The following is a 21,075-nucleotide window of genomic DNA, read 5'->3' on the forward strand; positions in this document are numbered from 1 at the left end:
CCTGCGAACAAAATCCGCAGCATAGCATCTGAGCGTGCAGGTCTTGTTGGCCATCCGTGTCAAAAAGAAACACAGTCCGAGGACTGCCGTTCGGCTTCCCCGAAGCAATTTCTTAGTACTACCCGCCGTCCGCCAATTCGCGAGTCACGCTCAGCGCTTTGCCTTTAGTCATCAGCAAAGTCCCTCGATTGGATATCCTCCTCCGGGTTCCTTTTCGCTTTCTAGGCGTTGGGCAAAAACAATAAAAATACAATCAATCGCATAACCCTATTCTTTGGAAATGGATGATTACGCACCGCCGTCCGGGCCGCCGCCGCCAAAGGCCCCAGAGGTACCTGCTGGCTGGGTGGCGCGCTGGAACGAACAATACAAGGAGTGGTGAGCTTGCGCTTGATTGCCGACAGGACTCGAGGCTCAAGTCGTGTATGGTTTGGAGCGACGGAGCGCTGACGCAATTGCCGCAGGTTCTACGTAAATGTATACACCAAGAAGTCGCAATGGGAAAAACCTACGGCGCCCGTCTTCCCGGTCGGCGAGAATATGCCGGACGACCCCCCGCCGGGGTACGAGCCGGGCAATGGGCCCGCGCCGACAGATACCAAGAAGAACCCCTACGAAGACCGGTCGGGCCAGGACCAGAATGCAGGCTCGTCGTCAACTCAGGACGAAGACGCCAAGCTGGCGGCGAAGCTTCAGGCCGAGGAGCATGCCAGGGCCCACGGAGGCCCGACACCACCGGCCGGATATGCCTCTGGCGGCGCGGCGGATTCGTCTGCCCAGGGCCACACTGGACAGTCACACACATCTTTCCCCACGGCGTTGCCTCCCAGAGATGATGCCAGGGGCAAAGATCGCGGGATCTTGGGGAAGTTGTTTGGCAAGGGGAAATCCCCACAGAGTGGTCAGGCCAACTTCGCCGGTGGATATCCGCAGCACAGTAACTACCAGAGCTCGCTGCCCCAGCAGCATGTCGGATACTCTCAGCAGGGTCCTCCTATGGGGGCTTATGGCGGGGGATATGGCCAGCCCGGATACGGAGGGTATCCTCCCCAGCCCGGGTACAGCGCTTATGGTGGCGGATACCCGCAAGGTGGCTACTACCAGCAGCAGCAGCAGCCGGGAAGGAGACCTGGTGGCGGTATGGGCGGCATGGGAATGGGTCTCGCGGGCGGTGCTCTGGGTTTGGGCGCCGGTGTTTTGGGCGGCGCGTTGCTTGCCGACGCTATTCACGACCATGACCAGGCCGAGTATAACCAAGGATACCGTGAGTCTGCCCGTCTCTCAGACGAACCACTGGGGGCGACTACTAACGTGCTTGCAGAGGACGGCATGGATAACGATTACGGCGGAGGTGGTGATTTCGACGGCGGCGGCGACTTTGGGGGCGGCGACTTTTAAGCAGAAGGGAGGTTTTACGAGTCAACGCGACGACCTTGGGTATGGAAAGTATTTCCAGAGAATAGCATAGCTGTTTTTGTCGGGGGGGGATGTAAATGCAACGGGGGGAAACTATTTTCGCCACCCCTGGCGAGGCCAAGCCCTTGTGTAATAACAGTTGCCCAGTGTCGTCGCTCGCGATAGCCAAGCCGGCACGCGGCCACTCAATCACCGTCTAACAGGCTCGTTCCTCGCGTCGCCGACGGCCCCCGCACCGCCGCCCTCCTTCTTCCCCGAGCCCGCCAGGAAAGCAGCCATGTCAAAGTTCCCCAGCGGGTTCTGCTGCTGCCCGCCCATGGCCGCCGCCATGGGGCCCTCGCGCTGCCGGGCCTCAAACTCGGCCTTGAGATCGGGGTCCACTACCGGGGCCTTGTCAGCACACTCAGGGCCTCGCCTTGCCGTCACACGTTTCCATCAAGGCTTTTGTACGCACTGTTCTCCACGAGTTTCGGCATCCCAAAGAAGATGAGCATGCTCACGAGACCCATCAGGATCATGGGGTTCTTCAGAATACTCAGCACGGAAACTGGCATCCCGTTAGCCTGGCCCGGCCGACGCGGGGACGGGGACCTCGTGAGAAAGGGAAGAAGGGGGAGGGGGGGGACGTCGAACACTGCGGCCGGTCCATAAAGTACGTCTTCTTGCCTAGGCTCTTGGCCTCGACGCCCCATTGAGCGCTGCCGCCCTTGACGGGGAGCGCCTCGCCTCTGTTGCCCCATTCGTTGCCGCGGAACGTGTCCCATGCCCGGAGCGTCTGTTTGCCGTCGGCGTCGAGGGCCACGTCGATGCGGAGGGGGCGGAAGGCGTCTGTCTTGCAGTGGATGTCGGCTAGGTACGAGCCGGGCGTGACGTTGTGGAAGACAAAGGTGTTGACGGCGGACAGGGGTGCTGCGAAGGCGGCGCCGAGGGTCGTCAGCGTCGCGCGCGTCGAGGCCGGGAGCGTGAAGGGGTTGGGCGCCGGCGGGAGGTACAGCGTGATGGAGGCCGTGAGGGCGGGTGCCGCGAGGGCCGGGACCGCGAGGGCTGGGAAGCGCATCGCAGCAAGGCTGTTGTGATGACGGTTTGGTGTTTTGCGGCCGTGGCTTGGGCGAAGAGGATGAGGTCGACGTTTGTTGGAGCGGGCGGGCGGGCCAATCAGAGGCTGCTCTGGGGCGGTGGTGCGTTGTGCTACTTTAGCCGAGCATGACGATTTTGGAAAGCCATCATTCGTCTGTCAATTGGTCAATTTATTCTGTTTTTTTTTATATATTGTATTCGACGGGCTCATTATACAGCTTGCTCCGTGGCTTCCGTGGCAAGAAGTACAGGTTCTAAAGATTCCTGCATCATAGATAGTCGCGGCCCACGAGTCTACATACCGCCGTTACGATCTGAACTTTGTCCCCTCTTGTGTGGATGCACCGCTGGGCTTCGATGCATGCAGTTTCAGTCAAATTCAACTTTCTCATTCATCTAGGGCTGCATAAAGTTCAAATCAAATCTATGACTTGGTGGTGGCGGCTGTGGCTGCCTTGAACGACTGCTCGAAATCAGCAATAATATCATCAATGTGCTCGATACCCACCGAGATGCGAATAAGGTCCTACAACATGTTAGCCGCCACAACCCCTGCTCCACAGAGCGCCAGTGTCTGCACGTACCTCTGTGACACCAGAGTTGGCCTTTTCTTCGTCGGAGAGCTGCTCGTGCGTCGTGGACCAGGGACTGCAAGCATTGGCACCTCATCCCATGCAAAGACGTGGGAAGGGGGCGGAACTCACTGAATGGCCAGCGTCTTGGCATCGCCGACATTGGCCAGGTTGGAAATCAACTTGAATCCATCCACAACCTGACTGCCGGCACCACCGCCCTTGACGCCAAAGCTCAGCACACCACCAGATCCTCTTTTGAGGTACTTCTTGGCAGCCTCGTAGTACGGATGGCTCTCCAACCCAGGGTAGCTGACCCAGCTGACATGGGGGCTCTTCTCCAGGTACTGAGCCAGTGCCAGCGCATTCTGGGCATGTCTCTCGGCACGCAGACTCAGCGTCTCGATGCCGAGTAGCAGCTGCTGCGCGGCAAAGGGGTTCAGAGCGGCGCCCAAATCTCTCAGGATTTCCACCCGCGCCCTTATGATGAAAGAGATGTTGCCAAAGGTCTCATAGAACTTGAGGCCGTGGTAGCCCTCGGCCGGCTCGACAAACTGCGGGAAACGCTTCGCGTGCTTGCCCCAGTCGAACTTGCCAGAGTCGACGACAACCCCGCCGATGGTGGTGCCGTGCCCTCCAATCCACTTGGTGGCAGAGTGCACGACGATGTCGGCGCCGTGATCAATGGGACGGATGAAATAGCCGCCGGCACCAAAGGTGTTGTCCACGATCAGGGGTACGCCCGCGTCGTGCGCCACTTTGGCAATGGCCTCTAGGTCGGGCACGTTGTATCGCGGATTGCCTATGCTCTCGACATAAACGGCCTTGGTGTGGTTGTCAATGGCGGCGGCAATGTCCTCGGGTTTGTCGCCGCTGACGAACTTGGTCTTGATGCCGAGGCGCGGAAGAAACACCTTGAACTGGTTGTAGGTGCCGCCGTAGAGGTTGGAAGTCGAGACAATGTTATCGCCAGCGTGGGCAAGGGTGTTGATGGTGATGAACTGAGCGCTTTGGCCGGAGGAGGCGGCGAGGGCAGCGACACCGCCTTCAAGAGCTGCGATGCGCTTTTCAAAAACATCAACGGTGGGCTTGGCATGGCGTCAGCTGGCTTTTCTTTTGTATTCTTTCTTTGTTCTTTCCAAGATTGACGTCAGGAGTGGGCGTACGTTCATGATACGGCTATAGATGTTGCCAAACTCCTTGAGGCCAAAGAGCCTCGCGCCGTGAGCGGAGTCATTGAAAGTGTAGCTCTACCCTCATCAGTTTCCCTTCCCAAAGGTCCGATCGAAGGAGGGCATCAGAAAATCCTCACGGTAGTCGCGTAAATGGGCACGGCGCGCGCTTTGGTGGTTGGATCAGGTTCCTGGCTAAAATACACACACCGTCAGTCGTTGTGCAACGTCTCACCCGGCTCGAAGCAACCCCCTACTTACCCAGCATGAAGCTGCAGCGTCTCGAATTTTTGGCTCAAATCAGCCATTTTGACCTTCCTTGATGACGGCAGGAAGAGAACAGGGCGAGATGGCGCGGGACAAGAAGCAATGTCCACAAGGAGTCAATGGTTTCCCAAGCAGCAAAAGGCGGCACAAGAGCACTGGAGGGCGGGGAAGGAAGGCACGGGAAGATGCAGCTGCCCAATTTCGTGTTTACAAGTCAACAAAAACCGCCGACGACCGCCGACGAAGGCAGACGACAGTCACAACACAAAACACCTAATGACAGCCAATTGCGTGCAGCCAATTGCGTGATCATAACCACTCGTTACGCAAGGGAAACCGGAGATGCCCAAATGCTGCCCAGGGTCCTCCTCGATCCTCGACCTGCTCTGTAGTCTGGCCATTTCGGCGGGGTAGCGAGCTGGAAACGCCACGAGAACTTACTCGCCGTTCGACACAATAACTCCTGTCCACCGAGCACGCCATCGCTCGCCGAGGCTGCGCTGCGTGCTTGAAATCGCACGCCATCGCCGTCTATTGGTCGCCGTTACATGCTTTATTGGATAGCTGCCGCTCACTAGCTGTCGAGCTGCGTGTCTGAGGTGATCATATCGCCGGTGTCGCTGCCTAGGATCTCGGCAGTGGAGCGTGTGCTAACCCTCGTTTGAGGAACAGAGGAAATGGGATCGTCAAGAGTCAGTTGGGAAGTCCAAAGGTAAGTTGGCTGGTACACGAATATTTGATGATGATCCCATACTTCCCCCCTACTCAGACAGTAGGTGCATTGATAGCTTCCCTGACTTGTTGATTCCGCCGTCTCATCTCGGCAAACAAAATAGACATGCTTTCTTTTCGGCTGGACATATCGCTAGCTCGGATTGCTGTATCCAGGTACGTACGTACGTTGTGTGTGTCAGTTGGTGCCGCCTGCAGGTCGATGCCCGATTTGGCTCAATTGGACGCAGCATTTGCTAACGCTTGAGTTGCTCCAAGGAAAGTAAAGCTGCTTTTATCTAGTCGAAACTCTCTTCAACTCCCGGACACCATTCTGGGGCACTGTCCACGCAACTACTATGAACCGTGAGACCAGTTATCCAAGCGGTGAAGCCCTGCACGAAAGCTATGGCTGCTCCGTTGGCATCAGTTCCTCCCAAAGCGCGGAGGTCGTACACACACGCAGAAACCGAGCCTGTCCGGCTCCGGACTTTGAAACGGGGATGGCGAAGCAGCGCCCTCATCCTCCGACACTGTGTAATGAAATCCTGCTTGTACCACTACTAACAATAAAAGTACGATATGAAGTACGTGTTTCTTGTTCTTCTCCTAATTTTCGTGCTCGCTAGCGAGTCCCTGGTCAATTTTCTCGTTAACAAGGTAGACGCAGTAGCCGAACTTCCCATCTCCGTCTTAAAGCTCTATCACAAGCAAAGATAGACTGAATGCGAATTTCCGTGAATGTACTCAATGTAGGACGACTTACACATCTGCTCCTCAAATTTTTTCTACTTCTTTATCAGCGCCACTTTAAAAGTTTCATCACTTCACAGCTTCTGTGTAAGGCGCCAGGGTTGCCATCGTCAGCTTTCTGAGTATCATTGCGGTTCTCAACATTGCCAGAATGTTTCCACCTCCCAGCCTAAGGGGCCTCTAGCTCTGAGACTCTTGACTGAACGGCAACGGACCGATCTGGGCTTCTCATTCGTGTAGATGACGCAGTCAAGCGCAGTTGAGCTTTACATACACCAGGCTGTTGGAACTCGAGACTGTGATCTACTCGGCTTTTGACTACAGAACGCTTTCCAGGGCCCTATACGCTTAATGAGCCAAGCCTTTGTCAACCTGACGAAATCCGTGCCAATACAGGAATTGATTCCACTCACACAAATGCAAAGCCCAGTTTGGCATTGTCCTCTTTACCTCTAATTTGGCTTAAGGGACGTCCAAAAGTCGTCCCACGTGGGTACATTCACGTTGGGCCTCGTTCACTATAGCACAATATGCATGACATATTCGTCTCAAGTAGAGATACTCAAGGAAACAGCTACGGTATTACCATGAACTTCTGATTATCGATTGGTATGGCACAACTTGGATCTTGAAGCGTCGCTGCGGCGATTTGAAGGATTGATACACAGGAGTATCGGTGTTTCTCCCTCATTGCGTTTTCTTTGACAGTATCGCGAACGAATTCGCACCGAGAAGCTCAGGCTCCGTTCTTGGGCTAGTACTGTTATTACATCCATGGTAGTCATTTTCCGTCACCATGACGTCCGACAGCCTCGCTCCTCCGCGACGACACTCGTCTGTAAAACCGCCTCACCTACTTTCTTAAACTTCGCAAGAAAGCAGACCCTTTTTCACACGTTAGATTGGTATGAATATAAACCAGAAGACGACTTGACGGTACTTATCTTTGGCCGGTACGTGTGGAATGGCCCCAAGTCTTTTACGAGACATTAATAGTACTAATGAAGTGACCACAGAATTCAAGCATTATCCTTCGACGTCCAGATTGGGCACGATTGACTGGCATTTCGTTGATCCAGGGGCCTGAACTCCTGCATTGCCCGAGGCTATATCTTGTTCTTGATTTCCTCAGCGCTCCTTCTACGAGGGAAATATGGCGCCAAATACGAGCCATCTTCAGTCAAAATTGTGGAAGTGAAAGGGCGCCCAATGTCTAGTTGAGGCACACGACTTGACGAACTCGTCAGGAAAATATAGATTTGGCACAATCTCTCCCATTCGTCCATAAGACCACTGACCTATGCTACAATGGGACTATACGGGCGCCGCCTAGGTTTGGATGAAGGAGCCGACGATGGACCTTGCGCCGGCGTCTCGACAGGGCAAGGGATTCCCTGGCCGACGCGTCGAGGGCCAGAATACGTCTCCGAGAAGACAGAAGAAAGGAACAGGGCCGACCGGCGACTCAGGAAGCGTTGAGATGGTGTGTAGCCACCGAAATACTCCATCTGGGCTGGCTTAGGGATGCTCCTCACCTGGTGTCAATATAATACGGGACAACTCCCAACGATTGCGAGATTTCCTGGAACGACCTGAGTCGAAGAAACAGCTGAAGCGTAGCCGGTGCGTAGACCAAGCAAAAGGCTCCTTTCGCACGGAACGCAGACGTTGAGAGTGCGGCTTGTCGGAATTCGCCCCTGTTGATGATAAGTTTCAGAAACAACGGCCTACGAGGAAGCGAATGTTTGCGAGAGTCTAGTCCTGTTCTTGTTTTCTTTCCCGTCTTCGGCTTGGCCTCCACAGCAAGAAGTATGGCAACGCATCGACGCATGCTGCTCACCAGCTATTACGTCTTGTTCAAGTTCGTATTTTAACGTGTACCCAAGCCTCTGGCAGAACCCGAGCAAGCCGGCTCACTCGCATGTTTTATGCGCACTGGTGTGGAATAACTTCTGCCTGAGTACTCTACAAAGACGTCCCATCTACTCCGTACGTGTATTGCAACCCTGTTTCCATGTCCCAGTGTCCCCCATGCAGGCCATGACGTTGTCGATTGGGTGCCTGTAGGAGAGCAAATATGACAGGAAATTACGCCGTTGCACGCCCAAAAACCCGCCCCCAGAGCAGTAGAGAAGCAAGCACATCCGTCTCACAGGGTCTAAATCTTCCCCATGTGCCCTTGTGTCCTGTGTCTTGCGGCGGCACCCCCAACAATCATCTGCTTGGCCGTCAAAATGGTGGACGCGATCCAGGCACAAAACGCACCCGCCGCAACGACGGCGTCCGCCCGACTCGCCCTGCAGACACTGCCCTCGCAAAAGGTCAGGCTGCCCACGTAGACGGCGAGGGCGATGAAGCCGGCAAAGTAGAAGCAGGTGTTGAGCCCCTGGACCGCCAGCGCCGCATAGGGGTGTGCGAACCGGTTGAGGAAGCGAGGCGCCAGCACCAGGTACAGTATCGACAGGATGGACAGGATGGACGCGGCAAGAAGGAAGTTGACGGAGCTGTCCGGCGACTGGGACGTTGACATGCGGTACCATTTTATGACTGCGTGGTTCAAGGTGTCAGTACTTTCAGCATTCGCGGTGTCCAGTCGTCTACTTGCGATGCCCCTATCTTGCTGCAGCTGACGCACCGTAGGCAGAGAGGCCGAGATTGGCCACGGCCAAGATGGCTTGGAGAACCCGGAGGAGAAGACTGCTTATTTGGCTCATGCTGGGCGAGGATCAATCGGGTGGTTTATTGCAGAGATGAGTGGTGGTGCTGGCGGCACTTTGGCAGCCGGGCTTGCGATTTTCGCAAAGAGAAGTGAAGACACGGAAACAAATAAACAACGACGCGAAAAGCGAGGGAAAACCACCCAAGTCCCAGCATGCTACACACGTCTAACAAAACGTAAACGTTTCATTCATTCATTTGCAGTCGTAGTGTCGTATGCTGGAGATTGCCAGCAGGGAGGCGGGAGGGCCGTGCAAGAGGGATCGTCGTTCCCGGTCACTCGGGTCGCCCCAATGCGGTAAAGGACGATTATGCGTCTTCATTCTGCGAGCCAAGTGACTGGATGGCTTTAAAACTGGCAATTTGGTGCTTGGTTGGCTACCAAGGGGGCGGTTTTAGGCGTTACAACGCGACGGTGTCAATCCTGAGACTGCCGACAGCATGTCTGAAACAGAGCGGGAACTGCGTCGACAATGCCGTGACCAGATGAAGGATCTCACGGGCGTCTCTTGGTATTATTGGACTCGCGGCGGAGTCGAGAAGTCGTTGTTTCTCGTACAATAGGCCCCCTGTCCGCGTCTTCTTCCTCCAGTAGTATTTCCTCTGCTACTGGAACTTCCCCTTCGTCGTTGCCGTGCCGGATCGGGTTGTCTACCGAGACTTGCATCACCCTTGCTGTGTTCAGGGTCTCACCAAGACATGAAACTGACATGACCTAAGCATTTGGGTCGTGCACGGCAAGAAAACACGTTGCCACCGCACAAACATGTTGCGATACGAAGGACGCTGTGTCGAGCGACTGTCTGGTCCAGATGCCCACGTGCGTTGTGCATGGCACGGGGGTTGGGCAGCCCACTGCTGCTGCAAACCCTTTCGACAGGCCTTCTTGTAAGTCGTAACTATGCCTCGAGACGTCGGACGGTACGGAGTACCAGGGAAGTGTTCTCACTTCTGCGTACTTCCCTTGAGAATCGAGCTGCTTGCTCTCGGGTAGGTAGCCCAAAGCCGGTGTGAAAACATAAAGGGAACCGGCATCCTCTCCCGTCACCAAAGCGTCACCAAACAAGTATTACTGCCCCAGCAAGACGTGCAATCCTGGCCCCTCTGTGTCCGTGTACCCGGTCATGCGGCCTGGCAGCAAACACGTTGGAGGCGTGTTCCACGATATGAGAGGCTTCGTCGTCGTCACCTAGGCTGCGAGGGAGCTCTGGAAATCATGACCGGACCTGAGCGATGCATCTATTGGCCAAGGAAAGCCACAAGCTTCAAACTAGTAGGAGTCAGTCCCATTCTCCCCACAAGCTGACGGGAAGTTGGCTTTTCGGGCTGCTTGTAGTCGGGCGTCCACCAATGCCGAGTCGCAACGGGGATTGGCTGGTCGGTGGGATCAATTCACATGTAAGTCGAGCCTTGGATGCGGATGCGGATGCGGAGGCGGAGGGGACGTGGACGTGGAGGCGAGAAGGCCACATGCGGAGCAGCGGGAGGGAGCAGACAGACTTCAGACTTCTCATTGTGCCTGGTGGCCCGCAGAGACGTGTGACGGTGATTGCTCTCCCTTGACCTCGACACTTGACACCGAACCCCAGGCTTGGAAATGCCTTGGCGCGCCGTCATTGTTTCCTGGGAGCTTGCACAACCACCTTGCTTGCGTGTAGGGAGTACGTTGCCGGTACGGAGTACGGAGCCTTGATGGAGGGTGAGTGTCCAGGTATTTTGCTACTACATAAGTACTTAAGAAGGTACTGGGTACTAGGCAGTGCCTGTATTCTATTTCCGTACACGGTGAGCAATGTGGGGCTACCGAGGCCCCCCGTACCTCGGCCTAGCACAGTCACGGATATCGATTCACGTTTCGTAAACGGGCTTGCGCCGCCGAAAAAAAAAGAAGAAAAAAAAAAAGGACACCCGTCCCTCCAATCCGGTCCCCCCGTTGCCGTCGGCGTCGGCGTCGTGCCCCAATCAAGCGTTTGCGAAATCCGCCACGGCTTACCCCCAGAGCCGGCCGTTTGCTCCCCACCAAATCAACCACCCGTGACATCCCTCGACCGCTCACATCCTTCGACTTCTCCCCTACTTCTCCCTCCGGCACGTTAAACTCCTTCCTGTCCATTGCCATCCTCACGCCCGCGACAATTGGCCTTCTTTCTGGTCCGTGGTCGGGACTCCAGCTTGTCCAACAGCTTCAGAGCCCACCCTCACCCGGCACCTTATTCTCACGATGCCTCCCGCCCAGGATCCTGCCACGCTTCAGCTCGAGCTCGGCGCTGTCCCCCCCCCGGGCTCCCCCTACGGCGTTCCCGTCCCCGGTTCAGAGCGTCCCGGCCGCAGCGCCGTCTACAGAGGCTGGCGATTCCGCGATAGGGAGCTTCTGACCACCTTTGATCCCAACGTGCGCTCCATACACGACTTGTTCGAGGCTGCGGCTCTCAGGGTTCCCAACAGGCGATGCATGGGCACTCGTCAATGGAACTCCGCCACCCAGACTTGGGGAGACAAGTTTGAGTGGGTCAACTACGCCGACGTTGCCGACCGGAGAAAGAACTTTGGCGCCGGCCTTGTCGAGATCCACAAACGCATCGGATATCCCAAGGACAAGTACGGCGTTGGTCTCTGGTCCCAGAACCGTCCCGAGTGGCACATCGCCGGTGAGTCGACGCCTCTCCCGCCTATCCAGAATCCACCCATGTTCATGCTGGAGAAATTACCACGACCACTCTTGAACGAGACGAAAAATCTAACCCCCTGCTTGCTCGCCTTGCTCAGATCTCGCCGCCGCCTCCCAGTCGCTTTATACCGTTTCGCTGTACGAGACCCTCGGGCCCGATGCCACAGAGTACATCATCAACCATGCCGAACTGCCCAGCGTCGTGTGCTCGCTTCCTCACATTTCCAGGCTCATCAAGCTTGCGCCGCGTATCCCCTCCCTGAAGCTCATCGTGTCCATGGACCCCCTTGAGCACGGCGAGCTTCCTGGCCTGTCCAAGGCCGATCTCCTAAGCGACCTTGCTGCTCAGCACGGCATCAAGATCTACTCCATGACCGAGGTCGAGAAGATTGGTGTCGAATCTGGCCGTCCCGTGCGCCCCGCTGACTGGGATGACATTGTCACCATCAACTACACCTCAGGCACCACTGGCCCTCCCAAGGGTGTTGTCCTCTCCCACGGAAATGCTGTTTCCGCCAACGCCGCTGCTCGCCTGGGTGGTCTCGTCAAGGAGGGTGACGTTCACATGTCATACCTGCCACTGGCGCACATCTATGGTCGTCTCATTGATCACATTGCGCTGTCTGAAGGTGCCGCCGTGGGCTTCTTCCGCGGCGATGTTTTGGGTCTCGTCGACGACCTCAAGATCCTCAAGCCCACAGGCTTCATTTCCGTCCCACGACTGTTTAACCGATTCAACTCGGCCATTCGCACCGCCACGGTGGAGGCTGACGGCTTCAAGGGCGCTCTTTCAAGGCACGTCGTCAACTCCAAAAAAGCTGCCATGAAGGCTGCTCCCGTTCAGGCCTCCAACACCCACTTCTTCTGGGACAGAATCTGGACCCGCAAGGTCAGAGCTGCCGTTGGTCTCGATAACGCCCACACCATGATCAGCGGAAGCGCTCAGCTCGACCCCGATGTTCAGGAGTTCCTGCGCGCCGCTTTCGCCAACACATTCCAGCAGGGCTGGGGCATGACCGAGACATATGCCACCGGCACTCTTCAGATGAACGGGGACTTCTCTACCGGCAACGTTGGCCCCCCAATGGGTGACGTCGAGCTGTGCCTCGAGTCCGTCCCCGAGTTTGATTATACTGTCGACGATAAGCCCAATCCCCGCGGTGAAGTGCTCATCAGAGGCCCAGCCATCTTCAAGGAGTACTATAAGAACGAGGAGGAGACCAAGAAGGTGCTCGAGGCTGATGGCTGGTTCCACACGGGCGACATCTGCGAGATTGACAAGCTTGGCCGCTTTAAAATTATCGATCGCAAGAAGAACGTCTTGAAGCTGTCTCAGGGCGAATACATTTCCCCTGAGCGTATCGAGAACGTCTACGCTGCCAACACCAACCTCATCAACATGGGCTACGTCCACGGCGATGCCAAGGAATCTGTGCTCGTTGCCATCTTTGGCGTCGACCCTGAGAACTTCCCTACTTGGGCCTCCAAGGTCCTGGGCCGCACCGTTTCCAGTGACCCCAGTGACATGCGAGCCGCCGCCAAGGAGTCCAAGATCAGGCAAGCCTTTCTCAAGATTCTCGACAACATTGGCCGCAAGCACAAGTTCAACAGTTTTGAGAAGGTCAGGGGCATCTACCTGGATGTTGAGCCCTTTACTATCGACAACGAGCTCCTCACCCCGACGTAAGTTTTTTTTTTTTTTTATCGTTTTCGACCCTCCAGCAACGCCGCGCCACCCCCCTTTTTTCTTTTTTTTTTTTTTTTTTTTCTTTTTTTTTTTTTTCTTCTTTTTCTTTGTCAAACGAGTATTGACCGATCCATAATAGCCTCAAACTCAAGAGACCCCAAGCTGCCAAGAAATACCGCGCCGAAATCGACGCCATGTACGCTGAAATTAACAACGCCCAAGCTGCTGGCTCGGCGAAGCTGTAGAAGAAAAAGTCGATTATTTTGAATTGTATTACCAGCTTGGCATGGATTTGTGCAAATAGCATTATAAGAGGCCGAGCCTTGTAAACATCTCGGTTCCACTTGTTTAACATTGGCCCATCTTGAGGAAATGCGGTCATGCAAGGCGACATGTTGGAATCTACAAGACAAATAGAGTCATCTCATGTACAGTTAGTTGTTGAATAGTATCAAGCGAGTTCCAAATCGCCGCCCGCCCACCTTTTGCATGAGTTCACCGTGTGATCGATCACGTTTGCAGGCCTTGGCCGTGATGACCCACGCACCAAGGAGAAAGTTGGATTATTGCGTGAGCTAAATGATGGCCGGTTCTGCGCACGTGCTAAAAACACCATGGGCCCAGGTCTATCTAGTGTGTACTTTCTAGAGAGTAGCCGCAAGGTGTAAGGGTGACCAAGTATAGACGGCTAGTTGAGGGATACAGAAGGAACTTGATTGCTAGTTGCCCTTTGACTTGCTACAAGACTTGAACTTGCTAGCCTCTTCTAGAATAAATCTAGTTTGGTTATATATAATCTTTTGTCAGTTTCACAGGGGAAAAAAGCGTAGCATACTATAGGGTAGGTCAACATATTCAATCAATGTCTGATTCTGGGAAAAGAAGCAGCCACCTGGCCATTGCTCGCGGTCACGATATCTGTACGTGGTGTTGTGGGCCGCCCCTTGTTGTGGGCAGGCAAGGCAACGCCGCCAACTTCTTCAGAGAATTTGTCCTAATTAATTCTTCCGTGCATCCAGCGTAATTATATACTTCCTCTTTAGACCGAATCTAGACAGTCTGTAGTCTAAATGAATTTGTACCAGATTAATAGTTGAAATTGTGCTAGTCGCCGCATAAATTTACGCCACAGTCCTTTAATGCTATCTATTAGGCGGCCGTCAAGTCGACCGCTAGGCCTTGCGGCAGCAAAAGTTATAGCAATTGCGACCTGTAACTGATTGGAGATGCATACAAGTGATGCGCTATCTCAGATGAGGCAAAAAAAGCTTTATAAATGCACAATCTCAGGTACCTAGTAGGCTACTTCCTGAGAACCTACCTAGGTACCTAGGTACTTGACTTTAGATAGGTACCCAAGGTAGTAAGTTAGGTACCTACTTAGTAAGGTAGTTGGGGCGCTAATAAAGGGCCCAAGTGGTATTTCGGCGACCGTGCCTTGCATTATTAGCACTGTCCGTCACAGGCTGCAAAACAGCTTGTTAGCAGAGATGGAGCTGAAGCCTAAAACGCCAATACTATTTTTCATTGCTTTGATTGCAAAGTATAATTTGCAGCTTCAACTCGAAAGGGCGTCCAACGCGCGTGTGCGCGACTCGTCAGCTCATGTGGCCTAAGTCTAGCTCCAAGAACGTGAAAATAGCAATGTCACTGGCCGTTTGTACAGGCATCTTTGGTCAGCAGTCGTGTTGTGAATTTGGCATGTTAAGTCATGGTAGAGGGGGGTATTTGATGTTTGGCGGCCGGATGGTGATTGAATGAGTGCCTGGCAACAAGGCCCGGGTGTCTGGTAGCGCAAATTCGCCAAACTGATGCTTTTAGCAAACGAGTTTGGGGTGATGTTGCTTTGAGTCTATGTATGACCTCTCCTCTTTCAGTTTCACGCAGCTGAAGCCGTCCTGATTGCCCTTTGTTAGGCCTAGCGCCTAGCACCGCTAAGTGGGGCACTACTTTCGGGACGATAGATATTCCGGTCGACCAGTATCCCACGTCAAGTAGGGGCGGAAGGCTTAGGTTAGGCAACTTGAATCAAACGCGGAATATCACCACCCAAACGACGCGTCATTCGTCCCCAACATCATATCGAGCCGATGAAGCTGCGTTTCCTGGGAGGGGTCGTGCTAAAGTCCCGTACACTCCAGGTTGTGTTCCGAACCACGCTCTGGGAAAGAAACAAAACACCCAATCATCGTGACTTCTCCAATGAGTGTCGCGCTGACGGCAACGGCTCCTCCCGTCGTCATCGACTTGACCATCGACACGCCGACAACATTTGGGCCTCTGCCGCCGCCCTGCAACCATGCTGGCCCTACGCAGTCGCTTCAACTGACTTCGGAACAGCCGCCTGCCAAGAAACGACGCTTAGCGAGTGACAGCCCAGCGGCGGGGGATCTCAAGACATGTGTGCGGGAGCACCTTCTTCCCCACGTGCAAAAAGCAGTCGATGAGCTGTCATCAGATGTCTATCTCGTGGACAGTATTGCAATCCAGGTAAGACACAACGAGAGGACCCGCTAGCCGGGACTTTTTCGTCATTTTTGTAAAGAAACAAGGGGCCTAACAACGCGCATATAGGCCGTCACTAGCTTGCTCCGGAGCACAAACTTTCCAGAAAGAGTGCAACTTAGTAATGGTCTACTTGCTGCGGAGGACACCGCGCATATAGAGGGCTTGGCTACCAAAGTTGTCCAGCAACTAGCGAGTCTTCCGGTACGTTCATGGGAGCCTCGTACACGGAGTCCGGGCCTGCCACTGACCAGTATCAGGAATACCAAGTCCTAGAACCCCGCTCGACCAAGGAGGCGGCCATATTGCCGGCACGGGAAGCACCCAATCCCACGCTGCTATCACGACACAAGGTTATCCAGCCTCTCGAGTTTGCTCAGCCGGCTTCCAATTCCTGTACAGGCCCGACCCCGGTTCCTAGACCGAGAACTCGACCGCGATACGTTGCACCAAAGACTAGTCACAGCCTGCCAACTCCTAGTAAGTGGCTACAGCTGCGGCGGCGGCCTTACCTTCAACACTCGGCCCGTCAAGATATTGCCCAGGGGGTGAAGCATCGCGTCCACGTAGCACGTGACAAGGTGCAGTTTCCGGCCGTGTATCATGCCGACTTTTCCTCGCTTGAGATCGCAGAGATTATGAAACTCGTCGGACAGCACCTTTCAAAGCCTATTCCATGGACGAGGGAAGGTCTAGTGCAGAGCTTACGACACCTCGATGTTCCCCAAATCGTCGGTAACTCAGTGAGCGGACGGACAAAATATGACGTATACAATTTGTGCTCCGACCTCTCTGCCGGTAAAGCCAGCCATCCAGACGATTTACGGGTGCTGTCTCTAGAGGAAGCCAGCCCCGAGAGAAGAGCACGGAACCGACGCGCCAACCACTTGCCCGCCTTAATTCTGGCTCGAGAGTTGGAGGGAAACATTGGCTTTGGTAGAATGAGACGGTATGAGAACTTCCAAAGTGGGTTTCAAACATACCACGAAGACGGCCTTTCACTCGTCGCCGAGTTTACCAACTGTGCGGGAGACATTTCTGCCATGTCCTGGGTACCAGATGGTAATATTGTATGTGGTACCACGGCACACTCGGACGCACACAACCAGCAGTACAACAAGCCTGGCAATCTGTTACTTTGCTCCACAACAAAGGGCACGCTTCGTGCCTTTCCAGACCATCGAATACCACGGCCAATTGTGGAAAAGGGGGAAAATTCGACGGAGGCCATGCGTCAGAGCCAAGACCCCTGGCTGTACTCGTCTGTCGTGTCGACCGACTACGATGACAAGAATGGTAGAGCCTTCACCTCGAGCTTTGACAAGACCGTCAAGGTCTGGAGTGTAGATGAGGATGGGACTTGCATGAAAGCCACAGCGACTTGGCACCACCAAGGCAACGTCAATTTCGTCGTCGCCGCCAAGGACGGGTCTGGGCGAGTGGCCACGGCTGCAGATGTCCCCAGTCAAGCCATTCGCGTTTATACGGTCGATCCAAGCAATGTACAAGAGAGTGGTTACTACACCATATCCTGCACTCGAACCGACGCGGACGGATCAGACAAATGGGCCTATTGCCCTGCTACAATGCAATGGGGGCGAACGCCTGGGACACACCATCTGCTGGCCATAGGCTACTCCCCTCGCAGCTTCAGCGGCGACGATGCCAACATTCCAGAAGACAAGGCTCACAGTGGTGAGATTGTACTATGGGACGCCGAGCGGAGATGTCAAGTACCTGTCCTGACTGTCACGACGGCAAACGTTTTCGAACTCGTGTGGCATCCTTCCCTCCCAGTCTTCGTCGTTGCCACGTCGCCGTCGGGACTTATTGTCGAGCAAGGCGTACGGACACATGTCCACATCTTTCAACTGGACAGGGAGCGCAAGGATGGTGCGTACAGCGAGTTTCAAAAACTTGATTGCTACGGTTCCGATATCAACGAGCTTACCATCATGCCAAACTCTTTGCGCCACTCCTACATCTCAGCAGCCTGCACAGATGGGCGCGTATACATCTGGGACACAGCGCAGGGCGATCTGCCCATCCACATCCTCAAGCACGGGGAACCCCTGGGCCCCGTCATCTTTGACCGAGAAAGGGAAGACGAAGGCGTCAAGTTTACCGCCTGGGGAGCAACCCCGGACCGCTTCTACACCGGTTCAAGTGACGGCGTCGTCAAAGTATGGAACGTGCGGCGCAAGCGCAGTCCGTTTGTCAGGAATCTCCTCGAGGCTCCCGGCCCCATAACGTGCGGCGTCTTTTCACCAAACCACACCAAGCTCGTCGTCGGCGACGCAACGGGCCGTGTCTTTTTCTTCTCAGTAGACCATCGTGACGAGCTAGACTCGCACTTCATCACAATCCCGGGCACGAACCGTCGCGTCCGCCGTCCAAAACCGTTCATCCCCCACCCGGAACCCGAGCCTCCAGCGACGTCCTCCTGTTCCTCGTCTCCGCTTTCCGTTCCTACCCCGTCAGATTCGTCCATTGCAGAGTACTCGCGACACCGATACCTGTCCTCAAACAGTCTCGTTCTCCATCGAAACCCAGTCATCGGCGCCGTCCAAGGCCCAGCATATCCCTCGACGGGACTCTTCCGCCCGGACGCCCACGCCCACTTCGACCCCCTAGGTCCTTTGCTCCCCGAATTCGAGAGGAATCAACGCGCGACGGTAGACGCAAGTCTCGGTCCCCGCACGAGGTCTTTCCGCAGGTTGAAAGGACCGCCTGTCCAAACTTGGGCTGAAAAAACGCTTCATGATGAGAACGTGGCCCGGGACTTTGACCCACGTTCCCTGGACAACTGGTCTTTTTGCCAGCTGGTCAATCTCCGGGTCAGGCTCAATATGGATGGAGATGAGGGGTGGGAGTTTGAGTATGAGGATATGCCCGCGGACGCGGATTGATGTTTCGCGCAACCATGGACGGATGTGGTTGTTTTGTTGGCTCTGGCTGGGTCCTTGCACAGTAGATGTGTAGCTGGAGTGGTAGGTAGGCATGACAGATAGATTCCCTGTCATTTCAGGCAAGCTGTGAGGAATAGAGGCGCCACAGAACTGTACATTGGCAGGATGCCGTCAACGTGCACTTACTACGTACGCTCTGACCGTGACGACGCATCGGCCGGCCGACGGTCCTTGGGCTCTCTGTCCTCAAATCACAATCTTGCGCCACTCGTCGACACGAAGCACACACCCATCCCGTCTATTTATGCGCCAAACGACGCGTCTAAGACCAATAAACACATGATAACAAGTCTTCCAACTACTACAAGATCAATGATGATACAGATTCTCGTCTGTTCAGAACAAAGCAAGCACAACCCTTTCTTCTCTATTCTCAAGACATTGTAGAGATAAAAAAAACCTAGTTGGACGTGCATCAATAATCTCGCCGCGATGCGCAAAAGCGTCGCAAGATTCTGCTGATACAAATGTAAGACCCGCATACAACGCCGGTTAATGCTTAGCCGAGACGGAATCGCCCGTCAGCTTTTCAACATAAGTCTTTGCCCTGCGGGGTGTCAGTAGAGGCCAGCTCAAGAATTTGTGCACGACAGACAAAGCTTACATGTCTCCAAAGGCAACCATGCAGATGGTCTGCCAGACACCAAGACCAATTCGCGGAGTGACACCACGGTACAGGCCCCTGATGCCGTTGTTGGCGTAGATGTATCGGAAGGTGTTGCCGACCGTCATCTTCTTGGGGCGATTGGGGTCCTCCTTTTTGCTCTGCATCTCGACGCGAATAACCTCGATTGGTTGGTTCCAGGCGCTGAGCCCACCACCAAGGCCAGAGGCAATGACCTTCTCCATGGCAGACAGCTTGTCCTTGTCGGACTTGCCAGTGGCGGAACGGATCCACGTCTCGGCAAGACGGCTGAGACCGAAGCGGGAGCCCCAGTTGGTCATCTGTCGAATGGCGACGGCGTTGACGCCCTTGTTGATACCCCTGACACCCTCCTTGCGGTAGATGTCCATGAAGGTCTGGAAGGTGGATTGCGGCTTGACACCGGCGGCCGCCATCTTGTGCTTGGTAATTTCGACCGTCTTCATGCAGGTGCAGAAGCCCATGGTGGCATAGGCCTGGGCAACTCCACCAGTGATGCCGCCGAGGATGCCACCGCCGAACTCGGAGGCGCCGGCAGCGCGAGCATAGTACTCGGCCTCGGACGCGACGAAGAGGAGGACAGCTCCCTTGGTTGAGGCCTCGATCCAAGCCCAGGGGATGAGACCTTGGTAGACTATGTTGGGCAAAGAGATTGCCTTGTCAGCATGCGACTGGGGGAGCGTACGGGAACATGGACGACAAGACGAGTCCTCAATGGGTCCGGGAAGGAGAAAAAAGGGGGCCAGAGAGGGAAGAAGGAACAACAAGGACGGAACCTACAGCCAAAGGGACCGCCTCGGGCCCAAATACGTCCCAAAGCCGTAGCGAAGCCATCACCACGGTTGGCAGCCATGGTGGTCTTGACGACCTCGAGGGGCTGACCGAGGGTGGTGACCTCGAACATGTTGAGGCCGGCACCGAGAAGCAAGTTGGAGAATTTGATGGGCTTCTTTTCCAACTTCTGGGGCTCCCCAATGGAGGCGGGAAGAGTAGCGCTCGCGACCATGGCTCTGGGAGTTTTGTTGAAATCAAAGGGGCCCTGACCAAGGGAATAGGGTGCGTCTTCGCGAAAGGAGAAGTTGGTTGGTGAGCGAATGAACATGTGGTGGAGGAGACGGACGGGAGAAGGGTGAGCTGGAGGATTTGCTGAGTCAGAACTTGGGAGAGGGCAGCTCAAGCTGCTGGGGGCAGGGCTGCCTGCTGCTGCTGCTGGCCGAACAGAAACGGGCCAGGGCAACGTCTCGAGAAGACAAAAAGTGGAGGATGTGATGCGTTTCAATGTCCCGAGGTCCGAACAGAGGGCGCGGAGTACGGGCTCCGGAGGAGATGGGATTGAGATGCGCGCAAGTGGAACGTGAACATGGGATGTCTGGAATGACCGAGGCCGTGACTGCCCGGAGAGGGGGACTCGGTACTGCACCCTGCACCATCGAGTGTGCTACCTACAGGAACCTACCTTAGGTACCTACCTAAGTAGGTAGGTAGGTAGCTACCTAGGTACTTACCTGACATTACTCCGTAGTTGGTTGAGGCTGGGGTTGTGCCTGCGAGTTGCCCCCCATCAGTGCCCTTTCCGTGGGACGCTGCTGGACAAAAAAAAAAAAAAAAAAAAAAAAAAAGCGTGCGGCGAGGCGACGACAACCGTCGCAGCTACGTATGACACGACTTTTGTTGACTGAGCATCCATCCGGTTGTTGAGGAAAAGTTGCAGGGCATTCATTCTGTTGCCCCACTGCCCACTGCTGTCGGCCGCGCTCAAGGGCCAAGGGTCTGTCTGGCTGGAGCGCTGGCACTCGGGCGGCGGGAGAGCCGCTACATGGGTGGCATGACCTCGCCACGTCAATCTGTCCTAGTTGCCAGGGACAAATCAACCGTATTGTTTCTATAAAATCTCCCAATCATAGTGTACAATATTCT

The 21,075-nt window shown here is 55.0% G+C and overlaps 7 protein-coding genes across 7 annotated transcripts; 3 read left to right on the plus strand and 4 right to left on the minus strand.

Moving 5' to 3' along the window:
- Positions 1–280: 280 nt before the first annotated feature.
- MAM_03987 (WW/Rsp5/WWP domain protein) lies at positions 281–1,398 on the plus strand (the record flags this gene model as incomplete). Its single annotated transcript, XM_040822786.1, has 3 exons — positions 281–378; positions 465–1,264; positions 1,322–1,398. The coding sequence occupies 3 exons, from the start codon at positions 281–283 to the stop codon at positions 1,396–1,398; spliced, it is 975 nt and encodes a 324-aa protein (XP_040679292.1).
- Positions 1,399–1,605: 207 nt separating this feature from the next.
- Positions 1,606–2,473, minus strand: MAM_03988 (uncharacterized protein; the record flags this gene model as incomplete). Its single annotated transcript, XM_040822787.1, has 3 exons — positions 1,606–1,796; positions 1,871–1,963; positions 2,050–2,473. The coding sequence occupies 3 exons, from the start codon at positions 2,471–2,473 to the stop codon at positions 1,606–1,608; spliced, it is 708 nt and encodes a 235-aa protein (XP_040679293.1).
- A 444-nt stretch (positions 2,474–2,917) lies between these two features.
- MAM_03989 (O-acetylhomoserin (thiol)-lyase) lies at positions 2,918–4,545 on the minus strand (the record flags this gene model as incomplete). Its single annotated transcript, XM_040822788.1, has 6 exons — positions 2,918–3,019; positions 3,078–3,141; positions 3,198–4,153; positions 4,232–4,315; positions 4,378–4,432; positions 4,499–4,545. The coding sequence occupies 6 exons, from the start codon at positions 4,543–4,545 to the stop codon at positions 2,918–2,920; spliced, it is 1,308 nt and encodes a 435-aa protein (XP_040679294.1).
- A 3,581-nt stretch (positions 4,546–8,126) lies between these two features.
- MAM_03990 (MARVEL-like domain protein) lies at positions 8,127–8,682 on the minus strand (the record flags this gene model as incomplete). Its single annotated transcript, XM_040822789.1, has 2 exons — positions 8,127–8,515; positions 8,604–8,682. 2 exons carry the CDS (start codon positions 8,680–8,682, stop codon positions 8,127–8,129), a joined length of 468 nt encoding a protein of 155 aa, XP_040679295.1.
- A 2,225-nt stretch (positions 8,683–10,907) lies between these two features.
- Positions 10,908–13,286, plus strand: MAM_03991 (long-chain-fatty-acid--CoA ligase FAA2; the record flags this gene model as incomplete). Its single annotated transcript, XM_040822790.1, has 3 exons — positions 10,908–11,334; positions 11,453–13,037; positions 13,181–13,286. The coding sequence occupies 3 exons, from the start codon at positions 10,908–10,910 to the stop codon at positions 13,284–13,286; spliced, it is 2,118 nt and encodes a 705-aa protein (XP_040679296.1).
- Positions 13,287–15,243: 1,957 nt separating this feature from the next.
- Positions 15,244–18,455, plus strand: MAM_03992 (WD domain, G-beta repeat containing protein; the record flags this gene model as incomplete). Its single annotated transcript, XM_040822791.1, has 3 exons — positions 15,244–15,531; positions 15,616–15,750; positions 15,807–18,455. The coding sequence occupies 3 exons, from the start codon at positions 15,244–15,246 to the stop codon at positions 18,453–18,455; spliced, it is 3,072 nt and encodes a 1,023-aa protein (XP_040679297.1).
- A 552-nt stretch (positions 18,456–19,007) lies between these two features.
- Positions 19,008–20,260, minus strand: MAM_03993 (mitochondrial FOW-1 like protein; the record flags this gene model as incomplete). The annotated part of the gene is made up of 3 exons (XM_040822792.1): positions 19,008–19,062; positions 19,120–19,792; positions 19,939–20,260. The coding sequence occupies 3 exons, from the start codon at positions 20,258–20,260 to the stop codon at positions 19,008–19,010; spliced, it is 1,050 nt and encodes a 349-aa protein (XP_040679298.1).
- Between the last annotated feature and the right edge of the window lie 815 nt (positions 20,261–21,075).

This window comes from Metarhizium album (genome assembly GCF_000804445.1).
Source record: "Metarhizium album ARSEF 1941 chromosome Unknown scaffold_8, whole genome shotgun sequence".
Taxonomy (NCBI): Eukaryota; Fungi; Ascomycota; class Sordariomycetes; order Hypocreales; family Clavicipitaceae; genus Metarhizium; species Metarhizium album.